Source organism: Falco biarmicus, chromosome 9 (assembly GCF_023638135.1).
Source record: "Falco biarmicus isolate bFalBia1 chromosome 9, bFalBia1.pri, whole genome shotgun sequence".
NCBI classification, from domain to species: domain Eukaryota; kingdom Metazoa; phylum Chordata; class Aves; order Falconiformes; family Falconidae; genus Falco; species Falco biarmicus.
The window spans coordinates 10426806-10439060 of record NC_079296.1 but is presented as its reverse complement, the minus strand read 5'-3'; the positions used below and the strand labels follow the sequence as shown (position 1 = coordinate 10439060).

The following is a 12255-nucleotide window of genomic DNA, read 5'->3' as shown; positions in this document are numbered from 1 at the left end:
ATAGCCCCCCTGAGAAAGCTTCCAAGCCCAGGTGCATTGTCCGTGCTCCCCAGGGATTGCTGCCAGGGGTCTGGAAAAGGGCAAGAACTGTCACACCACCAAGTGACCAGTTTCATGTCTTGAACTCTATCCAGGCAGTCCATAATTGGTTTCATCTCTTTCTTCCCCTCTCCCAGTTATTTTCTCCTGTAAAAGCAACTGGGAGGCTCAGATGCAGATGAGCAGCCCAGCCCTCATGCTCAGGCCACCCACAGTGCAGGATTTGCAGCGCTCAGGCTATCCCAGGTGCACCTCAACAGACACACGTGACGTTCTACAGCTTTTTTAGGGGGGAAGCATGAAACTTGAGGCATTAATCCAGGACTGCCTGGGTTTGTAGGCTTAGGAGGAATATTTCAGTTGAAGGAGGCAAGGGAACATAAAGAGCAGCAGCATTAGGAGCCTCTTGTCTCCTGCCCAGGGCTTGGGGATGCACATTCCCCTCGACACCAGCCATGCCATGGCCCTGCCTGCAGCTCACCTGCTCGCCTGGCAGCCCCCACGGCCCAGGTTTGCCATCCAGGCCAGGGAAGCCATCTGAGCCGGGGTAACCCACACGTCCTGGCAAGCCCTGGAGCCCGGGTTCACCCTGGGTAGAAAAAAGCCAAGCATAGAAAATTAAAAAATCCACATCATTACGAAACCAATAAATGAAATGCTGAGCTCTCCTTGCCTCCTGCTTTTGCAGCAATACCTGCTGAACACCAAATACCTCACAAGGAGACGGGGAGGCTGGCAGGGAGAGAACCTCCATGGATCCAGGCCCTGTAAACATTGGGCATGTGGGTCTGCCCAGGCTCTCCGACTGAAACCGTGGGAGAGTCACAACCAGCAGCCATACAGCAAGAAAGAAAGAAAGTAGAAGGCAAAGAAGCAGCAATACATTAAGAGAAGGGCAAGCGAAAACCCTTTGCATCTGCTTCTTGCTCTGGGGCTTATGCTCAAAGCCATTTCTGATGCCTTCCCATATGCAAGAGCCTGAGCAGATCCTCTGGACTGGGCATCACCAGCTAAAGCTTACAGGCAGCTTTTTTATCCCTTAGCTCATGGACTATTCTGAATTAAGGTAAGATAAAGCGCAGTCTGGAACAAAGAGAGGACATTTCCCTTCAACTCACTTTGACTTTTGATTTCTCAAAAATTTTGGAACATTTGGTCAAGTCCAAAAACTGAACTTTGCTCTAGTTTGCAAAGTCAGAGTTTGAAGGAAGGGCAGAAACATGCAGCTGCCTCAGTTCCTTCTCAAGTGAAGAATCTGGTTGTGAAAATATAAAAGCTTGTTTTGGGGAGGTTTGTTTTTCCATCTCCCTCCCCCAAGGGCTTCAGCCTCGCACAGCCACCCACATGCATCCCCCATGCTCATTAGTGGTCATGTATGCTTGGGGGACCCAGCCCCAAAGCCAGCTTTTTTGCCCCATTCCACTCCTAGTCCCTGCTCTGGGGAATATTTATTGTTATTTGCAATTTTGCAAGAAAGAGACCTGGGCTGCGATGCACCTTGGGCTGTGACTGTGGCAGGCGAGCCCAAGGAGACAGGCCAAATACGAAACAGATCGTGGGCAAACCCAACCCAACCCAACCCAATGGTGCTTGGGGCTGGTGCAGGTGGATGAAATGCCTCCTCCTCTTCCTCACCCCTGGTGTCATACAATCAGCCTGCCCCAGGCAGTGAGAGCAGGGAGCGGAGACCTGCTGGAGCCTGAACAGGCATCAAAGACCTCTTGGGCCAACATCTAGTAGAAACATGAACGTTAACAAAAACCACCCCAGACTGGTCAAGAGCCGAGTCCAAAGCAGAGTTGAGTTTCCCTGTTGGAAACCTGCCACACAAAGCCTTTGGTAGATGCCAAAGCAAGAGCAGGAGAGCAAGGAGCTGGGGACAGGGCTGTGGCTGTGACACAGCCCCCTGAACTGAAGACATCAGGCTTGCAGATGGACTGTGATGGGTGGAAAAAATTTACTCCTTTCCGTTTCTGTGCTGATCCCCACCCCGAACTTCTGACTCTCCTCACAGATCCTGTTTATGTGAAGATGGAGAATAACTTCGGCACTTTTTCGTTAAGCTATACTGACAGACTCCAGTGTTTACACTCAACCGGCTTAACACAGTCAGTGATGTCTTCCAGATGTTAGCAGCTGGTAAAATACTATCCCTGGGGTGCACCCCTGCTGCATAAGAGTGGGGCCAGGGGTGACAGGGTGGCAGGATACACAAAGGAGAGCAGACACGCAGCGCCTGGTGGTGTAGCTCCCTTTCTTGCCCAAGATATTGACTCTAACTTCTATCATAAGCTTTTTGGAAAGCTCCAGCGATGCTGGGAGACTGGGACATCTGCTTGCCTTTCCTTTTACCCACAGGGCATCCAAACCCCATGGGCTCACTCGGTCAGTCCTGGGGGAGGTGGCCAGGTACTGGCACATCCCTTCAGCCAGAGCCACGGGGAAGGAGGTGGGTGGTTTTCAGCAGGTGACAAAAGGACAGAATACTTTTGGGACAACTGTGCCAACCTGTGTCCACCGGCTTGGGAGGGCATCAGGTAACACACAGCAGAGTCCAGCACCCAACGGGACTGTGCTGAGCAGCCATTGAGACCATGTACCTGCTGGAGCAGGGTGCTGCAAGCACAGGGCAAGAGGAGCTACAGCACTGACTCAGTCAGGGGAATGAGTCTGCTGTGCAGAGCCACCCCTGCCAGCCACAGCAAGGTCCCCAGGGGGAGGGGACATCACCTCCCATGAGCTTTCAAACCAGGCACACATTTCCTTGCACCATTCCCAAACCAGCAGCACACCTGGCTGTTACAGTTCTCCCTCACCCAGTGCTCCCGGGTTTGATCCAAGAGGGGCAGGGTCTCCGAGGGTCCCCAGGACAGCCCCGAGGGCACGCTCAGCCTCTCCAAACTGGGCTTGCCCTGCAGCCAAGCTCCCCCCCCCCGCCCCAGCCAGCACCCCCACTTACCGCATATCCCCGCTGGCCTTTCTCACCAGGCTCCCCTGGATCTCCACAGGGTCCCTGTGTGTAAAAAGGGACTGAGTCAAAAAACACATCCCCCCCCTCCGCCCTCCCCCTGGTCCTGCTCCATGCCAAGGACAGCTGGAGCCCTGCAGAGGCTGCCACGGGGAGGACAACAAGCAATGCAGAGGCAGCCTTGGGAAGGGCAGAGTGGGAAGATTCGCATCCCTCAGCGCACCCACCACCCTGCCCACCATCATGGGGTCCGTGGCCAGGGTAGGCTTGGAGGCAGCAACAGATCCCATTCCCCACAGCTTTGGTGCCCCACTCCCCATTGCTTTGGCGCCCTACAGGAGGTCAGGACAGGGAGTTTTGCCTTTGGTTTTTTTGCCTCATGGCACTGCCCTTATTGCAGAGGCCAGATGCCGGGGTGGGCAAGCATCACCCAGCAATCCTGAGGGTTGCATGGGCACGGGGCTGCACACCCACCAGCATGGGGCTTGGCCCCATTCAAGTACTGCATCAGCTGGTCTCTGGCTTGCTTTTGTGCCTCTGGGAGGGATCCACATGGTCCCTATCCAAACAGGGGGGCAGGAACCCGATGCCCTGGGGAAGACAAGGCAGCACCGTTCAGCTGGCAGAGACAGAGGGGCAGGGGCTGCGTCTGCCAACAAAACCCGGGGAGTTAGATATCAAACATCATCTGGGTTTCGGTGGAAAGCAGACAAGCAAACCATTAGGCTTCTTTGAAACCTAATCCCAAAGCCCTTAATTACAGCATGCCAGAAGCCACCGGGCAGCAGATACTTTTTGGGGCAGCTCAGGACTGTGCAAGTGATTGAGGCCATTGACCCTGCAGGGTGCCCCGGGCCAGCCAGGGTGGCAGTGGGGCCAAGCAGCACCCAGCCACGGTGGGGACACCAGGGCTTTTCTTACTTACAGGTGCTCCTGTTTTCCCTGGATGTCCGGGGGGGCCAGGGGCTCCAGGTTTTCTCTAAATGAAAAAGAGAAACACTTGTAAAACAGATCTCATTGACAGAGTGCTTGGAGAGAAGAAAAATGCAGCTGACCAAGCCGAGGGAAAAACAAACCAGAAAAAGTTACTTAACAGCTATACTCACCGGCCAGCCTGCATGCAGAAGCTGGTAAAATGATGATTGCTGAAAGGAGAATGGGAGAAAAAGCAATATGTCAAAAAAACCCCAAAACCCAATCCCAAATCCCTTTTTGCTGTCTTCAACACTTTTTTCCTGTTGTTTGGGAAGACAGCAATGAACCAATCCTCTAATCCACTTTTTTTTATATTACTTCTGTGCATGTCACAGGAGAAGGCTTAATCTAAGGACAATGTGTAGGAGATAAGGAACTATTGGCCTCATTAGCAAACTAAGACAGAGTCCACTTCTTCTGAAGTTTGTTGAAATTCAGCTTCCCTGTGGATGATCTTGCAGCCTTGGGACACCAAAAATGTTTTGCATGTGGAGAGGTCAGAAACATGTTATTGGTGAGTGCAGGTACCGTCAGGTATCTCCAGCTACCAGCCATCCTCCTGCCCTCCCATGCACCACAAACCACAGACACTCAGGAGGCAAAACCCACCTTTGCTCCTGCTCCTCCCTCCTCCTTCCCACGGTGAGCCCAGACATATGGTCCAGAGAGCTCCTCCAAATCCTGGCTTGCATCAAAGGCTAAGAAAAGCCCCCCTTGTCCATCACCCCAGTCCTAAGCAGCTGGAGGGGCAAGATTTCCACGTGCTCCCCAGCTTCAGCCTCAGGGGCGCCAGGAAACCCCCTCCTGTCCGCCCCCCCAAAGATCCATCCTCCGATACCAGAGAGAAGAGAAGGGAAAAAGCCAAGGAACTCATTAACGAAAATAAACACAGACCTTTCAACATATGGAAATATTTCTAATAATGAGCGGGGCTCTCGGGGGCAGATGATGGATGGATGCATTTAACTAGCTCTAATGCTGCACCAGGCATCTTGGTTCCTTTCAAGTTGATCCCGAATTGATTACCGTGAGTGAACGGGAGCAATCCTTGCCAGCCTTCCAGGGCCAGGCCACAGTCCTCTTGTCCAGCCAGTTCTCATTTCCCTCAAAAGATGCTCAGAAAAACTTTTTTAGGTGGTTGGAGCATGGCCAAAGCTTTTGCTTGTCTCGGGAATCAGTGAACTCAGATTCACTTGGGACAGGATATTGTTTCATTAGGCTTAAAAAAAAAATATTCCAGCCTTTTAAAAAGGGGGGAAAAAAAAATCCCACAGGAGACATGAACTCATATTTCAGAGCACCAGATGCCAAGGAGAGGGGAGAGAAATTAATTGCCTTCTGCAATTTCAGCAGGAAATAGTCGGTACTTTGCTCGCTGCAGCTCTGGTCAGCAGGGAGCAGTGTGACGGGCAGCGGGATCATACGCAGATAGAGGGGATGGAGGACGGGGAGTGACTGCTGTATGGATACATCCTCCTGTAAAACTCCAGCCCGAGAGTAGGGCAGAGAAAACCCTTCCAACAGCTCCTCGAGGAGCAGGTCATGCTCTGCAGCATGGTCTCAGCCACCCTCCCCAGCCCACCCTGTGCCCACCCTCCCCACGGCCACAAAGCCACACAGCCATAGAACTGCATCGCTGCTGACTGTTCAGTAGCAGGACATACCTAAAGGTTGCTTCTTTTTTGCATGAAGCACTATTTTATTTTGCTTTAAGGTTACCAGCCCTCATTTCCCAGCCTGACCTCTTGCTTTTAAAGATACTGGGAGAGATAAAGGACTCTAGTACTGTAAATTAAGCTCCCTAATAACTATGGGAGCTCCAGTTCTCCCACCTCATTCCCCAGCTTCTGGGACTCCACCACTACTGAAGTCAGCACTGCTAGAACAAGACTGCAACAGCTCCTGCCCGTCGAGCTACACTGAGACAACTTCTTGGCAAACCCAAGGCCTGTCAACCTGTTGTAAACATAAACGCATGACAGGGGCTTGGGTTGGAACCGCGGTGGCCTGAAGCTGGTTTTGCTCAGTTTCCATGAATGGCAAAGGCTTCTTTTACCAGGAAGGAGCAGGACAGGTTACTGAGCATCCCAACAGCCATAACTGCTCTGGGACGCCCCTTGCTTTCCTGGTCCATCATACCGCATTACATCCCCCAGCCTGAGAAGCAGCCCCTCTGACTTGCATTTCCAAAGGCTGAGCCAACAACAAACCCCAAATGCCCAGAATGTCAACCCCTGCAGCCCCCAAATCACAAGCATTCAGTTGGCAAAAGCAGCACTGTCCCAAGCCACAACATTTCTCCAGCCCCCCAGTAAGTTACAGGGGACGGCAGAAGCAGACAGCACCCCCCCCCCCCATCCCCACAGAACCCAGCTTTTCACCCCTGTGCTATCTCAACAAAGATTAGCAAATCCCAGCCCACAGCTTTGCACTCCTGTTTCCTGCTGCTGAGCAAAACGCCGCCACCGGCGCTGCGGGGGTCATATGGCCACAGACACAATAGCCCAGAAAGGCTTTTGGGTGCCCCACGTCATCCCTGCCAGACACTGCCTTCCCCTCGAGATCGGCACTTTGCCAAAAGCACCGGGCCAAGTGCCAGCACACAACCCGCCGGGAGCCTGCGGCCAGGGCCCCGGCAGCCCTCCAGCTTCAGCTTCCCAAACCCAGACGAGTGTCTGCTCCCTCCAGCACTCCCAGCACCTAAGCACCAAAGGAATGGTGCACCAGAGGAATCACAGTCTGCAGCAACATCCGTAGGCATGAGCACTTCTGCCTGCAGAAGAACAAAGCCCGAGATCCCTTTCCAAACGCAGGCAGGGGGAAAAAAAAATGCAATTCTGACTGAGTGTGCGGAGCAAAGAGCATCAGCAGCCCTGCAAAGTGCTGTAATCACGCTCTGACAACAGGAATCGATTCTGCAGGTGTCCACCCCAAATGCTCTGGGAGTAAGGTGACTGCCCTGGCGCAGGCATGGAGGAGATGCTCTCTGGCACTGCCAGCTTCTTCCAGCCATCACTTGCAGCTTGCTCTCCTCTCTCCCCGTTTACTCTCTTCCCACACTGTGTGCCTGCAATGGGTCTTGTGAGCATCGATAACAGCACAGCACCTGCTCTAGAGCAGCAGGAGGACAGGAGAACATGGAGGTCCTCCAGGTCAACCAAGGTATCGCCCAATGATCAGCTTTCCTGCCCTTCCCAGGGGGAATCTGCTCTCTAAGGAAGGTATTTATCTGCCGATGCTTTGATCTAAGCCAACACAAAACAGCAAGGGGCAGGTCTGGCCCAAGGACTTCTGGTCAGTCAGTCCAGGCTCGGAGCCAGACCAGCACGGGGCCACTCCCCACCTCATACCTCCAGCCAGCATCATCCCTTTCTCAGGACATGCTGTGCTGCAGAGCAGAGGTCCTCCTCGCTGTATGGTCTTGCCAGCACCAAAGGCATTTGTCCTGGAGTGGAGGGTGCCATCACACTTCACAAATCGATGAGTTGAAGATAAGTCAAGGGATGTTACAGATGCACAATGCAGAGAGTGATCCCACTCCAGGGAGCCCCAGGCTGGTGAAGTGCCTAAGGCAGTTAGAAAGCCAGTGCCTTCAGCTCTTGCCCTGCCTGCCTCAGGCAAGGCTTGAGAGGGAGTTTGAGATTAACCACAGCAGCTGCTTAGCTGTAGGCAGCTGGGAAACCCAGACGGGGCTGGCTGGGTGGCTGCAGTGATCGCTTCTGCAGTGTGTGGGGTTTTGCAGCCAGCTATGCAGCAGCTGAAGCACTCCTGCCTCCCCACAGGTCCCATCCCTGCTTCTGTGCTCCCCCCCAGCAGCAGAGCTCAGGCAAAAAAATACCTCGTCTTGGCAAGAAGCTTGACAGGCACAAACCCTGTGAGCCAAAGCCACGGCACACAGCTGGGGCACAGCAGGAAACTGGAATATGGTGGAAAACAGGAGCAATGCTTCGTAACTGGTAATGCAGAGCAGGAGAGGGGCTGCCTTCTGCATGGCTTGGACCTTCTTTGGCCCCTGTCCTACAGCGGTAGGCCATGAACCAACCTAGGGTTGTCATGGATGTGCGTGGACCACAGGGACCCAAGATCTCCCAGTCGGTCACAGGGGAAAGCGAGAGCTGTGTGAGCACAGCTGTAAATAGGGCACATGCTGATCCCGTTTCACCAAGCACAGCTGCCCGCAGAGCCACCCCCAGCGAGCTGCAGCCTTGGCATCCTCCCTCTGCCCCCACCTGCCCACCCCATCTCTGTCTTCCCACCCTGCATATCCGGGATTTCAAACCATGGCAAACCCTCCCTCCCAGCTCACATCCCAGCAGAGGCATGCCTGCCCAGGAGCCGACGGGGAAGTCCAAGCCTGCTGTGGCTGTAACTCACCGTGAACATCTGCCAGTCCTCCCTGGAGTTCCTCCAGAGGACGATGGTGGGGACACCGGGGATGCCCACAGGGCCCGGGTCACCGGGGGGGCCCGTTCGACCCATGGCTCCAGGGTACCCCTGGAAAGACAAGGGCAGCTCCTTAAAACCAGCCGGGGGCTTAACAGTCAACACAGGCTGGACATGGGCTCGGACTCAAGTCAGACTCTGGGTGGAGGCTGGGTCTAGGCACGTTCCTGGGTTCAAACCAGCTCTTAACATCTAAATAACCATGACAAGATGGAAAGCAAAAGGAATGAGCTTCGCACACACGTGCCTGTGCCCAGACCCATCTAAATGCCACAGGAATTGAAGCTAAAGCACACAGAAGTGGCATGATTCATGGGGCAATGAGACTGACCCTCTACAGCTTGGGAAAAATGGAAACTGCTGTGCAAAAGTGGTTGGGAGCACTATCACTGTTTTACTGATGGGGAAACTGAGGCACTGCACTTAATCCAGAGCATCTCCAAGGCAATGCCGTGTGCTGCAGGAGACCAAGCTGCACCGTGCGCGCTGCTGTGTGCCGGGTTCCTGGAGCAGGAAGGGCAGCCGAGGGTCTGACCAACATGGTGCTGGAGGACAGATGTCCCTCCAAGATGAGCTGGTGGATATAGCATGGGGCTGAACTTCGGGACATGCCAGCATCCCTCCTCCAGGTGACCTGAGCTAAAGCTGCTTTGTCTCTGCTCTGCTGCCTCTGCAGAGTCAGGAAGTGGCTCAGAGGAAGGAGAGCAGCTTGTCTGGACAGCTTAGTCCTCAGTCTGGGCTTCAAATACCCAGTAAAAAAAGTTCTTTCCTCTTCCAAATGCACACAAAGGGCCACCAGGCTGCTACTTCATAAGCTCACACTGCCCTCCTGGTGAAAAACAGCCAAACCAACCCAAACCACCTGTGGGATTTGCCCTGGACCCTACACCCCATCCTGCACCTTCCTGTGTTTTCCCGGATACTCACTTTGTCTCCTTTGGGTCCCACCAGTCCACGTCTCCCAGGACAGCCCTGAAAGGCAAAGAAGGAGCACTGTGTCACCCCAAAGGGGGACCCCACAACCAGAGGAGATCCCACGGTGGCTGGGTGACCAGTGCCATGGCCAGGGCCACCCGAGCTCCAGGGAAGCAGGAACTGAAACGGCTGATTCAGAGCAACCCAGCAGCACCGAGCCTCAAAGAAACACCCCAAAGACCAGCGGGTGGAAAGTGCAACCTATTTTATGCTGCTCCCTTCCCAGTCTCCTGCCCTGGCATCAGAAAGCAGCTCTGCTCAGGCAGCTGCACAGTGTAATCCTGCAGCATCCATCACAGAAATGCCCCAGATGATATGGCCGGGGAGCAGGAGCACATTTCCTGACACCTGGTGAGGAAAGACAGTGTTAGGGAAAAATCCCATAAAGTTGGATGATGTCCACATACTCAAACAGTAGTTTGGACAAGGATGCAAACATCTGTGGCTTCTAACTTGTGTGAGATCTGATCTAGCCCATCTCTAGTCAAAAGAGCGCATTTTGGCCAAGCGGTGACCCCACTTCAGGGCTTACTGAAGCATCTGTCCAGACAGAAACCAAGTCAGATGGGAGATCCTGGCTTTTCGTGATGAAAGAAATCTCCCTGGAAGATGTCAGCAGAGACTGATAACGTGCTGGGCTGCAGCACAGCATCTACCTGTGTGTCTGCTGCAGAGCTGCGGCTCTGGTGGCTCCAGTTACTGCTGTCGTTTTTGTTCTGAGCTTGCAAACAGCCTTATCCAAGCCTGGTAGCGAGCCTGGGAATCCACCCTGAATTAACACAACCCAAGCACAGACACAGCAGCATTCCTGTGACCACCGAGGCAAGCCCCGACCTCGCTGCCTTGTGCCGATGGGATGGGTAATGGTAAGTTGGGATGGGTAAAGAGGCCAAACTCACGTCATCCCTGATACCAGATGCCTCCAGCAGGATTCAATTTAAGCCTACAAATAGAAACCACATCTCTGCTGCTAAACAGCTAGTGCTAAGTTTGAGGGGGAAAAAAAAAAAAAAAAAAGAAAAGCCTATGGGGACATAGTGACAGCTGGGAACCCCCATGAAACACTGTCTATGAAAGCCAAGGAGCTTTTGAATACTGGCAACACAATGAAACCCCTGCAAGGAGGATTAGCAAGATCATAAAAATCAGCAGGTTTTAAAGAAACACTTTTAATTTCTCACAACGTGTTGTTTTTTTCCCCAGTTGATCTCCAATGACTTTACAGTGGATGGTGACTGGTATGGGAACTGAGGGCATGCAGTCTGTGGGGTCTGCAGCCCAGAAATGCCCTGAACAGCATTAGAGCATTATCAGGATTCGGCAGGATTATAAATAAACACTTCCATCCAAACCTCCTGACTGGAACAGCTACTCAAAGTGTTTGCAAAGGCATAAAAATCTCTGAGGGTGGCAAACGACATACATGAACTTGCACTGAAGGAGAGGAGCCTGGTGGGGTGCAGGGCTGGAGGTCTGTGCCCCACCAATTTCCCTAATCAACTGCCACTGAAAGAGGAGAAGAAAAAACCCACAAGTGAAAAAGTTGATGCTAACCCCCCATTATTCCCAAAGCTTTCCTCCAAGAATAATGAGAGATGTCACCTTCAGACACCCACCCTGCCTTGTGCCCAGGTCCCGGGTGCAAGGCTGCCCGAGATGATGCAGTGAAAGGGTGAGCCACACATCACTCCCACCAAAACCAGAGGTACAGCAAAAACCCATTCCCAAAGGAAAACCCCTTTTAATGAAGTTTTCCAAGGCAAGGACACCAATTCTTTGGTTTCCCTTCCACAGGATACATTTAAACACCCAAAACATCCATCGCACCTTTGCCAGCATCACCACGAGCATGGGGCATGGCAGCAGTGAGGCGTGTGGGTATGAATTCAGGGCTGGGCAGCAGCCCCAAAACAGCCTCTATGTGCCTGGGACCCCCCATGACTCAGGGCGGCTGAAGGGGCTTGGTGGGATGGAGACCCAAGGAGGCAGGAGAACCTTCGGGGACCAGCAGCAAGGGCAGACCCCACTTGTCCTCAGCCCTGGGGAGCAGTAACGAAACATCAGGAAAGGCTGACATGCTCAGGACATAATTTTAGCTCCAATAATAGCTCTAACCATGCACGGCACATGCCATGGCAGAGCTTCAAGCCCACACCTGCTTGTGCCAGCATCTCAAACTGCTAATGCCCCAATGGAGCTCCTTGTACCTGTGTTTCCACCCAGGATGCTCACAACCAAGAAAACCCCATCTCAATGCTTTTTACAGGAGGGAAAAGCAGTTCCCTCCTGGCTGGGTCCCCTCCTCGTGCTGCCTCCCCTTCTGCCGGCTGGCAGCAGGGCTGTCAAATGCCGTGACGTTTCCTGCACTTCTGGGATTTTTTTCATCCTTCAGCATCTGTTCCTTTTGCCATTTTCTTCTATTTTTGCAGGCAATAGCTGCAGCAGCAAGGAGATGGCTCGAGGGGGAAGCTAGCAGTCCTAAATTTAACAGTTATCCTATGAAGCCTGGCTCATCCGTGACAAATTTAGTGCCAAGTCCCCTGAACAGCCATAAAACCAGCCACGTGTGGAGACCTGCCCTGCAGCATCCGGATGAATCCCCCAGGGCAGCCCCGAGCTCAGGGCATCCCAGATGGCTTTTGTGTGGGCAGATGCCCAGGGTGGGTGAGAAGGTGCCCATGGTCAGTCACTATGTGGCACTGGGTAAATCAAATGCAATTTTCTAGAGGAATTAAAAAATGTAACCAAATAAGGGAAATCATGTTGTTGGAAGAAAATAAACATAGGAAAAAAAAATATTCTGCTGCTTCTCAGTGAAAACTGGTGACTTCACTGTGATGGATGAATAATCTGAA

At 53.0% G+C, this 12255-nt stretch overlaps 1 protein-coding gene across 1 annotated transcript in view; it reads right to left on the bottom strand.

Moving 5' to 3' along the window:
• LOC130155549 (collagen alpha-1(I) chain-like) overlaps positions 1-12255 on the bottom strand; it is a 90636-nt gene that overhangs the window by 25339 nt on the left and 53042 nt on the right. The window contains exons 9-14 of the mRNA XM_056352936.1: positions 9353-9397; positions 8357-8476; positions 4114-4152; positions 3933-3986; positions 2999-3052; positions 521-628 (exon numbers count right to left, since the gene is read on the bottom strand). Coding sequence (XP_056208911.1) covers positions 521-628; positions 2999-3052; positions 3933-3986; positions 4114-4152; positions 8357-8476; positions 9353-9397 — 420 coding nt within the window. The remainder of the gene's footprint in view (positions 1-520; positions 629-2998; positions 3053-3932; positions 3987-4113; positions 4153-8356; positions 8477-9352; positions 9398-12255) is intronic.